General features: G+C 44.0%; 1 protein-coding gene across 4 annotated transcripts; it reads left to right on the forward strand.

The window, feature by feature from the left end:
* Positions 1-3585: 3585 nt before the first annotated feature.
* LOC139411045 (LETM1 domain-containing protein LETM2, mitochondrial-like) lies at positions 3586-15411 on the forward strand. Of its 4 annotated transcripts, none has more exons than XM_071156834.1 (11): positions 3586-3857; positions 4001-4066; positions 4374-4448; positions 4779-5286; positions 7892-8035; positions 9930-10073; positions 10293-10616; positions 10862-10981; positions 12611-12703; positions 12849-12917; positions 13506-15411. In XM_071156834.1, the coding sequence occupies exons 3-11, from the start codon at positions 4402-4404 to the stop codon at positions 13557-13559; spliced, it is 1503 nt and encodes a 500-aa protein (XP_071012935.1). In that variant the 5' UTR covers positions 3586-3857; positions 4001-4066; positions 4374-4401; the 3' UTR covers positions 13560-15411. The 4 variants fall into 4 exon arrangements, with proteins under 4 accessions (XP_071012935.1, XP_071012934.1, XP_071012933.1 ...); XM_071156833.1 differs by having other exon boundaries at positions 3628-3857; positions 7892-8039; positions 9934-10073; XM_071156832.1 differs by having other exon boundaries at positions 3829-4066; positions 7892-8039; positions 9934-10073.
* Positions 15412-15642: the final 231 nt, after the last annotated feature.

Consider the following 15642-nt stretch of genomic DNA (forward strand, 5'->3'; position numbering starts at 1 on the left):
TACTCAGTGTAGTTGCCACTGTGAGAGGGCCCATGGATTGTTTGTGATAAGTTTATTGTTATTTATTTATCGATGGTGCAATTTCATTTTCCAGGTAAGTTGATTGTCAATAAAATGCTATTTTATGCCTGCTACATTAGGTTAATCAAGTGAGTGGTTCTTTCCTTTAAGCGGATTCAATCCCGCTAGAAAATGTTTTCCTTCATCTATTGGTGCTCAGCCCTGTCAATCAAGCCCATCCTCATCTGATCTAGTATGTCAACAACAATCATGTCTGTGGGCGTGTTTCAGTGGTAAGGCAAAAGCAACCTACTGTAGACAAAAGTCGAGTGACGTCGGGGGAGGTGCATCTCTGACAGCTGAAAAATGGAGAAGGGTGTAATTGCAGATTGCAATTATGGGTGTTTTCTGATATCAGGCGTTTCTTGATATCAAGTTATTCCTATTGATGCTCGCCATTGGTTGGTGGCCGTTTCTTTTGCATCGAGGGCAACAGTTGTTGACAACTGCAGCATTGTACCTAAGCCTAACCCTTTTCCTAATCTTTCCTAACCTGCCACACTAATTCACCTAACCTGCCATGTTAGATATCCTATCCTGTTATGTAAACAAACCATCATCAACAAACCATCAGTCTCATAACACTGGAACTGACCAATGGCAGGTATCAGTGGGCATTCCCTGATATCAGGGAACACCCACATCAGGAAATGCCCCGAATTGCAGAATGCAATTACACCATATTCGAAAGTCAGACACTAATGTGGTTTTCCAACAGCAAGGCTCAGATCAACATGACAGTGTTGCCATTGTTTATACAGGTTTTTCTTTATAATGCTGAAATAAACATGGCTCCAACCCCCCATATTACACACTCACAAACTGAAATACACTGCTCAAAAAAATAAAGGGAACACTTAAACAACACAATGTAACTCCAAGTCAATCACACTTCTGTGAAATCAAACTGTCCACCTAGGAAGCAACACTGATTGACAATAAATTTCACATGCTGTTGTGCAAATGGAATAGACAACATGTGGAAATTATAGGCAATTAGCAAGACACCCCCAATAAAGGAGTGGTTCTGCAGGTGGTGACCACAGACCACTTCTCAGTTCCTAAGCTTCCTGGCTGATGTTTTGGTCACTTTTGAATGCCGGCGGTGCTTTCACTCTAGTGGTAGCATGAGACGGAGTCTACAACCCACACAAGTGGCTCAGGAAGTGCAGCTCATCCAGGATGGAAGACCAACGCGAGCTGTGGCAAGAAGGTTTGCTGTGTCTGTCAGTGTAGTGTCCAGAGCATGGAGGCGCTACCAGGAGACAGGCCAGTACATCAGGAGACGTGGAGGAGGCCGTAGGAGGGCAACAACCCATGCAGCAGGACCGCTACCTCCGCCTTTGTGCAAGGAGGAACAGGAGGAGCACTGCCAGAGCCCTGCAAAATGACCTCCAGCAGGCCACAAATGTGCATGTGTCTGCTCAAACGGTCAGAAACAGACTCCATGAGGGTGGTATGAGGGCCCGACGTCCACAGGTGGGGGTTGTGCTTACAGCCCAACATTGTGCAGGACGTTTGGCATTTACCAGAGAACACCAAGATTGGCAAATTCATCACTGGCGCCTTGTGCTCTTCACAGATGAAAGCAGGTTCACACTGAGCACATGTGACAGACGTGACAGTCTGGAGACGCCGTGGAGAACGTTCTGCTGCCTGCAACATCCTCCAGCATGACCGGTTTGGCGGTGGGTCAGTCATGGTGTGGGGTGGCATTTCTTTGGGGGGCCGCACAGCCCTCCATGTGCTCGCCAGAGGTAGCCTGACTGCCATTAGGTACCGAGATGAGACCCTCAGACCCCTTGTGAGACCATATGCTGGTGCGGTTGGCCCTGAGTTCCTCCTAATGCAAGACAATGCTAGACCTCATGTGGCTGTAGTGTGTCAGCAGTTCCTGCAAGAGGAAGGCATTGATGCTATGGACTGGCCCGCCCGTTCCCCAGACCTGAATCCAATTGAGCACATCTGGGACATCATGTCTCGCTCCATCCACCAACGCCACATTGCACCACAGACTGTCCAGGAGTTGGCGGATGCTTTAGTCCAGGTCTGGGAGGAGATCCCTCAGGACACCATCCGCCACCTCATCAGGAGCATGCCCAGGCGTTGTAGGGAGGTCATACAGGCACGTGGAGGCCACACACACTACTGAGCCTCATTTTGACTTGTTTTAAGGACATTACATCAAAGTTGGATCAGCCTGTAGTGGGGTTTTCCACTTTAATTTTGAGTGTGACTCCAAATCCAGACCTCCATGGGTTGATAAATTTGATTTCCATTGATAATTTTTGTGTGATTTTGTTGTCAGCACATTCAACTATGTAAAGAGAAAAGTATTTAATAAGAATATTTCATTCATTCAGATCTAGGATGTGTTATTTTAGTGTTCCCTTTATTTTTTTGAGCAGTGTATAATGTGGTCATTGTAAAATCAATTACTGAGAGAGAGCTTCAAATATCACATTAATTTGTATATAGGCTATCCACTGTATACATGAAGTTGGTTCCTGTTTTAGTCATGTCTTTGGTCACCTTTGCATGGGTCAAACAAAAACACCCTAATGATTGGTTGACAATAGAGCCTCCCACAATGCAGGCAAGGCTGCAGGAGGAAGTTGGTGATGAACAACTGCAGAAACTTACAGTCAAGTTCATGACCTTTGATCACATGATTTCTGTAAAGTTCCTGCAGTAGACATGTAGGCTCTAGTATGAACATTTTTATCCTTATAATGCAACAAACTTTTAAAGGCATCTGTCACTGACTTTGGAGATGGCTGCCGGTGTGGCCACATGTTTTGAGTGAATATGGAGTGGTGGATCACACAGAACTTGTGGTAGAGCTACAGAAGAAAATGTAACATGACGAGAGTGAGGATGAATTAACTGCGGTTGCAGGTGCTGTGAAGACAGCAGAGTATGAGCCTCATCCTGATGATGACAAAGATGATTCTGGCCCAGGGGAATTAGGTTTTTGGAGAGAATGGATCCTTGCCTTCTGGCAGATCTGTATGTGGTGTCAGGTTTGGTGGAGAGCAGGTTGTGATATGTTGGGTCAGTGAAAGTGACTGGAAGTGGAATTGTTTAGATTTTTTGTATGTTTCTGCGGTTCAGAGGGAGCATACCATGCAACTGGGGACAAGAACTGTGACTTGCTTTCCTCTCTGGAACAGGGCGCCGTTGAAAGGAGTGATAACTGGAGTGCCGTTAAGTGTGGAGGATGATCAACTGAAGTTGAAGATTCCCAGTGTCTCTGACGCCCGCCGTTTGGTTACAAAATGTTTTGGACAATAGGGTCCCGTCATCCCTGGCTGCTGGCCTGGAGTAGGATCAGATAGGGCCATAGTTGTGAGGTTTTAATGTGGTTAGTTAGTAGGGTTAGTTAGTAGGGGATTTTTTTCCACAGAGTGTAATGAATTCATACTACAGAATAGCATGCTGATGCACAGCCAATACAGTAGGTGGCGGCATGCACTTATATTTTTGGGTGGTTGCCCGCAATAATACCAAAGAAGTCACCGACTTCACAAAAGTGATCCACTCGAACGCGCCCGGTGTGACTCGCAATAACCTTTTCAGTGAAGTAACAGGGTTTCCACTAGATAACATAGCTACAAAGTCAAAACTGGTCTTAATTTAAGTTTAGGCGTAAGGTTAGGTTTAAAATCAGGTCTTAATAAGATAAATTGTAGAAATGGGCGGGAGTTAGCCATAATTATGACTGTGTTCATTTAACTAGTGACGACCCGGGAGCAGCGTTAGGTCACTGTACCAAATAGGCGAAGTTGGTCAAAAGGGTACACGACGTTTCTCAAAGGAATATTAGTAATAATAAAGTCAGAAATGGGTTTATTACATCATCAGTCTTGATTTTCGTGGCACATCTTCAATCAGCACACAACTGTGAATGGATTGTAACGTTACTATTTTGCTCTTTTAGACAATCTTTACGACGCCCTGTCGGCAGCCATAACATAGCTCTCTCGAGAACAATTTGACGTTCGAGGTAAGCTAGCAAAGTTCGTCAATCAACTTCCGTTTTCAGTTGTTTGCGTGTTTGCTCTAGGAACATGCATTATCTCTGTATGTTCCTAGGTTTGCTAAGTCATCAGATGTTTTAGATGTTCTATTGTCAAACCAAAGTTTAAATCTCTCAAGACTGCAGATGTTAGCTAATTAGCTAGCTAATGAGCTACAGTACTGTCTGTAATCCACATCGTTAACATTACATTTTATCATACTGAATCCATTAAACGACGGTTGGAAATATCTTAATGTAATGTATTTCACTGGTCTTATTGTTCACCATACAGGAGACCTCGATCTGCCGGTGTAACAACAATGGCAGTGTTCAGTGCACAGGTGCTTCTGGCAGTAACAAGATCAAGGTAGGAGACCAGGTCACCGGCTCTATATTAGAAACTATTTAGGCCTGCACTTACCTCAACCACACAGTGGGGACACACACCACTGTAGGTGTCCACAAGATCCCTGCTAGTTAAATCAGTCATTTAACTCTCCAGGAAGTAATTTGGAAGAGTTGGTTATGTAAACAAGCTGGTCTGTAAATGCCATAGGTGGCACCCCACAAACCATTGGTCTAGTTTACATTAGAACAGCAGTGTGCCTGGCTGACTGCTGTAGTGAAAGAAAGGATATGTCAAATATGACCAGGTAGCCACTGACCATACTGATGTATCTATGTGTTCTGTCTCTAGGGGATCTTACCTGCTGTCTAAGAGGCACAGCTGCTGCCCTCTCCCATCCACAGCCTACGTCCACCACAACCTGGACCCCCCCAGCCGCCTGTCGTTCTTACCCTCCCTCAGCCATTCCAGGTCTGGCTACCCTCACTGTGTTCGGCTCCACGGTTTCAAGAGGCACAGCACCACCCTGCTGGCCAGATCTCTGCACAGTTCCTGTGTCTGGCTGCAGGACACCAAGGCCCCTGCCACCCCAACCCAGGATGACCACCCAGGGACCCCTAAGAATGGCCACCCTGCACCCCAACCTCCAGTCCCTGCTCCCCCTGCTGCTGCTACTTTTGTGGCTGCAGCTGCCCCTACGGTCCAGGTAGTAAGGAAATCTATTGGCCAGAGGATAGTGGATGAGCTGAAACACTACTACAATGGCTTTAGGCTGCTGGGGATTGATACCAAGATTGCAGGGAGGATGGTGTGGAGACTGCTGCATGGACAACTGCTCTCACGCAGGGAGAGGAGACGGGTAAGTCAGGAAGTGTAGGCTGAGTTCGCTCTGTGTTTAACCTGTTCCTTAAGGAGTAAATAACAGGGTAGAGGGCAGGATTTATAGGAATACTCTTTGATGTGTAGTAAGGAGTACCAGGAACTAATGATCATCTGATCACCTCCAAATCTCATGTTTTGAAAAGAACAAGGTCCTACCTTTTGAACATATTGAACCAATAACAATGTTGCTCATTTTTGCGTTAATGTTTTCTCTCGTTGTGCCTATTGAACACAACCGAAGGAGTAGAGCCACGTGTCGTGAGGTATTGTAGTTTAACCCTCAGTCTAAGAACAAAACTCTTAGGTCTGAGTCACCCAATCTGTCCCTTAGATTATAAACATTTCAGAACGCTGCCTGCCACAGTGCCAGTGTTGTGGTTAATCTGCTATCTGAAAAAGGACATTCATGTGGATGGTGTACCGAACGGTCTCTAATAGACTGTCTGGTGAAACATAGGCAAATAAGACGGATTGATGAATGAAACACAGTACATGTCGGGTCACAGGCATGTAGATACAGTACGCCAAACAAACACACACCCACCCACCCTCAGTTGACTTCAGGCTCCATGTTTATTAGTAAGGCTGATTGAAAGGATGCATCTAGCCTATTGCCTCTGATACAAGATGGGTGCAATAACACATGCACACATCCAAACACTCCGCCGTGTGACCCTTGCTGTTTGAATGCCATGGTAGAGCTTTACTCAGCACCGGTGCTATTTTAGAAAGGGACTGGCAGTGCTAGTAGTCTGCTAGAGACGGAGGGACAGAATCCTAACATAGTGTTGTTGCCCATGGTGGGTCAAGGGGGATTCCTTCTTGTGTTGTGGCTTAAGACCAGGAGTGAAAGTAAGCCGATCCGGTTTGGCGTCCCAGCAAAATAAATAGTGTGGGTATGCCGTATCTGTAAAACGTGAGCCTACGACAACATTATTTAACATTACCGCAGGTCAGCTACATGAAAATGAGTGAATTTACCTAAACTGACAATATATAACATTATCCCAAATTGTTTTGTGCTTTGATAAGTGGCCCAGACGAGACACACAGGCACAGCAGTGGGCACAGCTATCCAGCCTTAAGTGTTGTATGCCTTATGATCATTGCCAAATTTCATTACACTTTTAGTTGGTTTGTAACTGATGTCTCTTTCTATTCATCAAATTGCTACTCTCCCTGGGATCCACATAAAACATGACCTAATACATAACCTAGTTGAGTACATTACAAAGACAGAACTACATACATTTGAAATAAGAATACACACTTTTATGCCTTTATGGGATTTCATAGACTACTGAATGCAAGTGCAACACACGAAAATGGAAATGTACTAACGAGAAGGTGCGTTGCAAATAGGCTGACACTTTCTTCACTATCCTGATCCGACAAACTTTATCCGTTATCATACGTACAGTTTCACTATCCTGATCCGACAAACTTTATCCGTTATCATACGTACAGTTTCACTATCCTGATCCGACAAACTTTATCCGTTATCATACGTACAGTTTCACTATCCTGATTCGACAAACTTTATCTGTTATCATACGTACAGTTTCACTATCCTGATCCGACAAACTTTATCCGTTATCATACGTACAGTTTCACTATCCTGATCCGACAAACTTTATCCGTTATCATACGTACAGTTTCACTATCCTGATCCGACAAACTTTATCCGTTATCATACGTACAGTTTCACTATCCTGATCCGACAAACTTTATCCGTTATCATACGTACAGTTTCACTATCCTGATCCGACAAACTTTATCCGTTATCATACGTACAGTTTCACTATCCTGATCCGACAAACTTTATCCGTTATCATACGTACAGTTTCACTATCCTGATCCGACAAACTTTATCCGTTATCATACGTACAGTTTCACTATCCTGCTTATGTGAAATAACCAGGACAGTGTTTCAGATGGAGTTTCACTTATATGAACAGAACCGTCATCAAATGTGGCTTCACTTAACGTCCTTCACCCCCATTCAGCTCATAAAATGAACTAAACGATCAGACATGCAGACTTCTGTTTGCATCTTTCACCCTTGCTCATAACAGTGAGCTAAATTCCTTGAGTCTTGAGCCTTGTTACACGCCTGTAAGGGTTAGCTGAGGTATAGTGTAATGTGTTAATCTACTGTTCATGAAGGGTTAGCTGAGGTATTGTGCCAGTATTTGGACCTTGCTCATAAAAGGAACAAGGTCCCGTGAATCAGATGGACTAGAGTATATAAAATGAACAAGAATCAGATGGGAGTTTCACCTAAGATGTGGCCACAGCCATTGGTTTTGTTTGTTCAAAGATAACATTTTTTTTAAAAGAAAACATTGTTTTGTCGGTCACATTTCAAAATGTTTGGGATTGACTTGGGTGTTGGCATTCTATTTCTATAGGTGTTGGTGCAATCACAGGGCAAAACTCACATTGCATCACTGCAGCTTTCTATAATACCAAAAAACTGTAGCCTACATAAGTAATCTGCCGTACTTTTATTCTCTCTCCTCTCCTCCTCTGTTGTGAGACCTGTTACTGTTTGTTTTGCTAACCCTCCGTTTTCTCTCCAGCTGATGAGGACATGTGCTGACCTGTTCCGCCTGCTGCCCTTCATGGTCTTCATCATCGTTCCCTTCATGGAGTTCCTGCTTCCTGTCTTCCTCAAGCTCTTCCCTGAGATGCTGCCCTCCACTTTCGAGACCGAGACCAAGAAGGCACGTTCTTCACACTGTTGCAATGTTAATGTCCTTGACTTGTTGATGACTGACTGTGTCTCAATGGTCTAAACTTGCTTCCTTGTCTCCTCTCCTTCATCTGCACTGATCTAGTCATGATATGCTAGGTGTCTGTTTTTCTGTTCTTCCATTTTTTGTAATATATATATTTATTTATTTTTTAACTAGGCAAGTCAGTTAAGAATATATTCTTATTTACAATGACGGCCTACCCCGGTCAAACCCGGACGACACCCTATGGGACTCCCAATCATGGCTGGATGTGATACAGCCTGGATTCAAACCAGGGACTTATGCAGATAAAGGAAAGGAGACAAAAGCACACTTGAGATGCACCCAAGCAAGGGATATATTTCCGTTAGACCTGTAGGCCATTAGAATGAGCAGAAGTGTGTCCCAATCTATTTTCTCCTGAAGTGTGCACTTGTTCACCTCCCTTCATAGATTTGACAGGAAATTGCTACTCAAAGAAACTCTCTAGCCCATGCCCCCACTAATCCAATGTTTATTTTACATTTGTGGGGAGTAGTGAACAGGTGCACACCCCAGGAAGAAATAGATTATTGGGACACCCCAGGTCTTTGTGTGGGATTAGACCCAATAGGCCTGAGCCTGGTTTCCCAATAGTGATGAAATTCAGGCTTATGTTTTTTTTTTATTCATTTTTTGTGAACGATGCATCTTTCCTGCAACGGCTAACTAAGTAACACGCGTTTCCCCAAAACCACGCAGAGAGAACAGTCTCCCAGTGCGTCGTTGGAGAAAGTGCCGATACTGATATGATCGGGGGAAAAGGGCAGCGCTGCTCTCGGACCAGCTTTCTCAATGCAAAGCTTACCTTTCAATTTGAATGATTTCACAATACTGACGACAGATCAGCTCCTAGAGAGAGATTAGCAACTACGGCTACAAATGTATTTGTATTTATTTTTTGGGTGACCAGAGTGGGTCACTGTTGAGACCGTGGTCTCATTCACAAGAGAGCTCTGTGAACATGAACATACACCATTTATTACACATAATGTAAGATGATCAAAACAGACACAACTGTCACATATCACCCCATTGAGTATCATTTCTGTAATAACCTGAAGGCTATTTCATGAGGTGGCTTATTCTAACGCTTACCCAATAAAAATGCCCTAAATCGCACATCATGAAATATGTTGAGACAAATTACTCCCAAGTAGAAAAATAGAACTCGAATGAACATGAAGTGTATTTCATAATGATTTGAAGCATATTTTTAAACATCACTTGTTTGTATCAATTGCAAAGACATTGGCAACTTTATTTGTAGTCAACTTTGTTCTGAAGTTATCTGCGGTCAGAGAAGATAAGCTGTGATTCTATGTTTAGCGGAGATCTTCTGTGCGTAAGGGAGGGCCATAAGCTGCTCTACAAAAGGCGGGCGTTAGATTGCGATCTTTTTCAAGTGCAACGCTAATGGTTTTGGGAAACCGCTCTGAGATTTAACAATGCTCCTACGAAGGTTGTAACGATGAACTTCACCTTGAAATGCTTTTGGGAAACCGGGCCCTGGCTAGTTGTAGGTTACTCTGAATGGCTTTCATGTCCTCGTGCTCCTGTACAACAAGAGGTGCCTGACCTGGCCGCTTACATCATGGCCATTGGGATACCTACAGGAAGCAAGGGTAGTGACCACCATTAGCCAACTGGAGCACTTTGAAAGTTTGTTTTCAAATAGACCCTCTTTAACATTACCTAGCAACTTCATAGAATTCCATGAGGCTCTTTTTTTACCTACTCTTTTTCTAAAACCAATCGCAAGTAGCGAATACTAGTTTATGCATGAGGACCATTTGAGAAATGACTTCTCCCTCTCTCTTTCTGCCCTTTTTCTCTCTTTAAGGAAGAGAAGCAGAAGAAGGGTCTGGCTGCTAAGCTGGAGCTGGCTAAATTCCTCCAGGAGACCATATCAGAAATGGCCAAGAGGAACAAGACCAAGGCTCTGACAGAGGACGAGACGCAGCGCTTCTCCACCTACGTACAGAAGGTAATTTAGCCAGAGGGCAAAGCCTGCATCCACACCTCTGATTCATAATGTCATGAGTGTTTCAAGTTTTCATCCCCTTGTTTGTCTAGTCCTGGTCATACAGACGTGATAATGGTCAACATGTGATAACGTTCACTTGCCCATGTGTCCCTCCCAAGTCTGTCTCCAAAGTCCCCAGACTGCTCTAACTAACCCCTGTCCTCCCTGTGTCATCTCCAGGTGCGTCACACAGGGGAGCAGCCCACCACTAAGGACATCGTTAAGTTCTCCAAGCTGTTTGAAGACGAATTAACGCTGGAGCATCTAGAGCGCCCCCAGCTGGTGGCCCTGTGTAAGCTGCTGGAGCTCCAGCCCATAGGAACCAATAACCTGCTCCGCTTCCAGCTGATGATGCAGCTGAGAACCATCAAAGCAGACGACGAGGTGATCGCCACTGAGGGTGTGCCTGCTCTGAGTGTGTCAGAGCTGCAGGCAGCGTGTCGTAGCAGAGGGATGAGGTCACTGGGTCTGACCACTGACCAGCTACGCCAGCAGATGCAACAGGTCAGACACTCAACTTGTGAACAAGTCATCATCATTAGTTGCATCATGCTGCCTTAGAATATATTCAAAATCAAAACGTATAGCCCACCTTGTTAAAGCTGCGTTATGTCGAGCCACTAAAGGATTCAATATATTTATTTGTATTATAAGGGATGCGTCCAAAATGGCACCCTTTTGTGCCATTAGGGATGAAAAAGGATTAGCTTCTTCAGTGGCCTCTGACCTGTAACCTCTGTCTGTTCCAGTGGTTGGACCTGCACTTGAAGGAGAACGTCCCTCCCTCTCTGCTGCTGCTCTCCAGAGCTATGTACTTGACTGACGTCAAACCCATTATACCCGTCATACCCCCTGTACCCAAACTAGAGGTAAGACATCGTACCTAGCGCTTCAAGCACTGATGCTGCATTAGTAGCCTACCAAACTTGCTAATTGCCTGGTACTCAGTACTCTGTCCCTCTAAATGACTCTGACATCATTGCAAGTGTAATCAAAAATCTAATCAATCACCTACATTTCTTTAGGCTATGCAATTGCGTGAGAACTAGAGTTTTGATGGCCTCTATTAAAAATAGTACCCCATCAGCTTTCTATAGGCTAGCCCTACTATTTCTCAACTTTCCTAATATTAAGCACATTTCTTCCCTTTACAACAGGAGTATAGCCTACCTGGCTGGCATGAAAATGAATCACGGGAAATACGTCGTCCATTCACAATTTAAGTGCATAGATATTTATCGAGACGGGTGCGTGATAATGGTCCATCCTATATCAAAACAAATTTCATACATATCTTGTTTAGTATATTCAGGGGCGGCAGGGTAGCCTAGTGGTTAGAGCGTTGGATTAGTAACTGAAAGGTTGCAAGTTCAAATCCCTGAGCTGACAATCTGTCTGACAATCTGTCGTTCTGCCCCTGAACAGGCAGTTAACCCACTGTTCCTAGGCCGTCATTGAAAATAAGAATTTGTTCTTAACTGACTTGCCTAGTTAAATAAAGGTAAAATAAATCAAATTAAAATATAAATAAAATAAATATGTAAAGACAAGAATAAATCAAGAATAGTCGATGGGGGACAATATCACACAAAGGGAATGCTGCCGGGAAATTTGAGACATGTGCTTGTCAAATTGTGAATAAGAGAATGATGAAGTGTGTGCAGCCTGCGTAAAAAAACAATGCCCATGCCTTTCATGATGCTTTTTTTCAAATCAGCATTAGTCTCATCATGCAGCCTTAGAATGTATTACAAATCAAAACATATAAACATATTTTATTTCGCAACTAAAGTTGCATAAATAACTCTAGATGGAGCATATTGGAGGACCTGTTTCTTTGTTAACCGCACTCCCTCAAATCGGTTGGAGAAAATGTCCTTTGTATTTCATTCAGCTATGTTCAATTGTATTCTTCATACTATAATATAATGCCAAGGAATTCTAAGCAAATCTTGTCTGCCAAATGAACTAGTGTAGCCCACAGCCATATGGCATAGCCAGTTCAGGAGTTAACGTAAGGACAACGCAGAGCGTTCTGTTCTTATGAAATGGACCACATACTAGAGGTAAGACCCCCCCCCCCCCCCCCCCCCAACCAGATCAGTTCGTATTTGAGAAGGGTGATCTGATTCTAGGTCTGTGGTCAAGGGCTTCTGCCTCCAGTGATTCTCACAGAAGCACAGGTTTCCCTCCGAACTAAGGCTTCACCATCAGACCATGGAGACCTGGTTTATTCTCCAACTCTTGAGCGTAGTAGAAATGCAGATCAGCCATCTGAAGTATGTTCCTGCTGCCAACTCTCTCTGTGGATTTTACACCAGTCTCCGAACACTCTGTGGAAGGCATCACCACTGCTTACATAACTGGCCTGATCATTCCATTTGTGTGTGTTTTTGTTTTCAGGGAGGTCATTGTGTGTGTTTTGTTAAACCGAGAGGTCATAAGAGAACTGTCTAAGTATGTATGTTGATAATGTAACATTGTGTTGTATGTTTCAGAAGGCCACTCCTCTAGCTGAGACCCCACAGGGAACAACAGCCTCCTCCTCAGACTTACTAGTGGACCCAGCTCTGGTCATCAAAGACAGGCTGGTTAGTATGCAGACACACACAACCCGGTCACAGAATGCTCAGTAGAGTATGGTCAAAGACCGACCGGTCCAGTATCTTCTCCAGGATGACCTGTGGTGTTGGTAAAGAAAGTCCTCATTTCTGGTGTGTGTTTCTGTTCCTCCAGGTGGAAGAGGTTAGAGACCAGGCTGCCATTGTCTCAGACAAACCTCCCATCCCTGCCCAGATTGTTCAGGTCAGCCACCTTTGACCCTCAGTCATGTGATACCCACAGGGAGCATCACTGTAGTGACTAGATGGCCGTGCTAGAAATGACAGAGTAGCCGTAGTAAATAGATGGCCAGGCTGCTGGCAAGCAAATGACTGTTCACAACTTCACTTAACATCTTCATAACTTGTGAAAAATGAAATTAGCTTTTTGGTTTTGATTTATGGTTAGAGATGGTTAAAGGTTAGTGTTAGTGGTAATTACATTAACCCCAATACTGTCTCCCTTTCTCTCACCACTTCCTAATCGCTCACACAACAAACTGCCCAACCAACCAACCATGGACTCTTGGAAGATTAGCACCATTGTGGGCTAAAAGATAAACAAACATGTCCACGTGATATCATAGCTATTTAACCATCAATCCACCTACTTGCCACATTCATTAACCATATAGGATTTATGAGTAGTTAAATTACAGTGCGCCCATAACGGGTTTTATTCCATTATTGTTAATGTCCATGTCTGAAATTCACCATTATTCAATGAGTGCCATCTGTTTCTTTTTCATAATTTGTTTGTAAATTAACCTTTGCCCTCTGACCTCTCCTCCAGGCCGAAGAAGCAAAGGCGTCCCAGAAGAGCAAGATAAGTGTCAACGGAGTGTGAGGAGGACTGAAAGGGCTTGACCGGACCCCACAACCCTGTGTCCTCAGGGTTGAGGGGGGCTATCAATCAAGCTTATCTACACCAAGAGGGATCAGTCAACCCAATCACCCCTCTGCCCCCCTTAACACCTTCTCCTTATCCCAAAGACCAGGGGGCGTGAGACTGTATCCCCCGTCCTCACTGTCTAGCCAACGGGGGCTCGCTGTGTGATGAAAAGGTCATAAGATCATCACATGATAATGTCATTAGACCAGACAACGCTTGGCTAAAATGCCACTTTGCTCAGGATCAGACCTCTTGCTACACCTGGAGTGAGGGCTGCTGGCAGGGGTTTAAAATGGGACAACCACGTCTGATTAGTCTCTGGTTCTTTTCGCCTGCATCTATTTGGTTTACATGTTATGCACTCCATCCATTTGGGTTTCACACTCCATCTCAGCAGGACACTGTTACGTAAACTCTGAAAAGTCCCTCAACTGGGATTACCTTTCGTTTTGTTTTAGGGATCACAGTTACCCAGTGATGTAACAAATATTATGTCCTTGAAGAGTAGACGTATCCTCTCAAGATGTACCGTTTAGCCCAGTGTTCTGGTTGGTTGGTTTTGGTGTAACTTTAGTCTGTTTCACTTCCGGTTGCATTGAGACCTAGCCTGGTCTCAGATTCATTAGGTGCTGAAGCTGAATCCTCTTGACTAGAAACACCGCACAGGCGAAAGCAGGGGGTGGCTGCGGTGTGTTAGGGGTCACCTGCTGGCTTTGAACCATTCTTCAAGGTGTGTTTTCTCTTAGTTGGCCCGCTCATCTCCAGATCTGGATCAGACTAACGCAGACCACCAACCCCCCCCCCCCCCCCTCGTGTATATTTGTAAATACCCTGTAAATGGTTCTCCGTGTCTGGCAGAAAAGGTACACCTGCTCTGTACGTTGGTTATGCCACGCCCTCAAGCTCTCCCAACTAAAGAGTTCTATGAACTTTTACCCTCCTATTATTTTGTCTTGTTTGTTGAATATTTGAATCTAAGACGGAGCAACTCTTTACATTAACTTGCCTTCATACCATGAAGTTACTCTCGAACTACTCTGGTAACCAGAAAGTAATTGTTTAGCTCAAAATGCTCTTTGCAAATAAGGTATATAAGCAATGATTGATGTGTAAAGGAAATTGGGTAAATTGTCTAGCTAGTTACAATGGTAGTTGCATTTTAATTACAACAGAAAATGTAACACACGTGGTATCTGTGCAATTTATTGTGAAGCGTGACACAACGACTGAGTGGTCCAATGTCATTTAGCAGACACTCTTATCCAGAGCAACTTACAGGAGCAATTAGAGTAAAGTGCCTCTGTCGATGTGCCCTAGTAAGCTCGGGGAATCAAACGAGTGCCCTTAATTGTAAGCTAGCGAGAGACTTCACTCCTGATACACAGGAGAGGCTGTAGGAGCACCTAAATCCTGATAGTCAACACAACTGCCAGTCTGGGGACAAATGGACTATACAGTGCATATGTTGTGTTAATGCTCTTCTACTACCCTTGATTTACACATGTTAAAAGCAAATACTTGACTGACAGCTATTGGAAATGATCCATACCCACTGTTAACTCAACTAGAGAAGTGTGTAAAGAGTTTATTTGAGCGAAACAGCATGAACATGCAGGTTTTGTGAACTCTTAAAGGATTACACAAGAAAGTGTTACATTTTATTTTGAAATGTGGTTCTCAAAGTACTTGAAAGATGGCCGCTATTAGACGATGAACTGCCTAGTACCTATCCTGCTTACGTATGTTAACACAATTATGTGATCGAGAAGGTTCTTGGAAGGTTTACCACATAAACATATAGTATGTGTACTGTGTATGTTTCATATTTCAGTGTGCGTGTATGAGAGTTTGTGCGTTTGGTGTTGCCTTAGCCTTGAGGAAAACCTCTTTCAGCATCAAGTTAGGGCAGGGTTTCCAAAACGTGGTCCTTGGGCCACCGCTGGGTGCATGTTTTGGGTTTTTGCCCTACCGCTACACAGCTGATTCAAATAACCAACTCATCAAGCTTTGATTATTTGGACCGAGTTTGGGGAAACCC

The sequence above is a fragment of the Oncorhynchus clarkii genome, chromosome 6 (assembly GCF_045791955.1).
Source record: "Oncorhynchus clarkii lewisi isolate Uvic-CL-2024 chromosome 6, UVic_Ocla_1.0, whole genome shotgun sequence".
In the NCBI taxonomy this organism is placed as follows: domain Eukaryota; kingdom Metazoa; phylum Chordata; class Actinopteri; order Salmoniformes; family Salmonidae; genus Oncorhynchus; species Oncorhynchus clarkii.

Excerpts from the sequence above, each read along its gene's own strand:
- LOC139411045 (XM_071156834.1), top strand. The coding sequence starts at position 4,402 with ATGGCAGTGTTCAGTGCACAGGTGCTTCTGGCAGTAACAAGATCAAG. Across the intron at positions 10,074-10,292 it reads TCTCCACCTACGTACAGAAG|GTGCGTCACACAGGGGAGCA; the intron begins GTAATTTAGCCA and ends TGTCATCTCCAG. Across the intron at positions 12,704-12,848 it reads TGGTCATCAAAGACAGGCTG|GTGGAAGAGGTTAGAGACCA; the intron begins GTTAGTATGCAG and ends CTGTTCCTCCAG.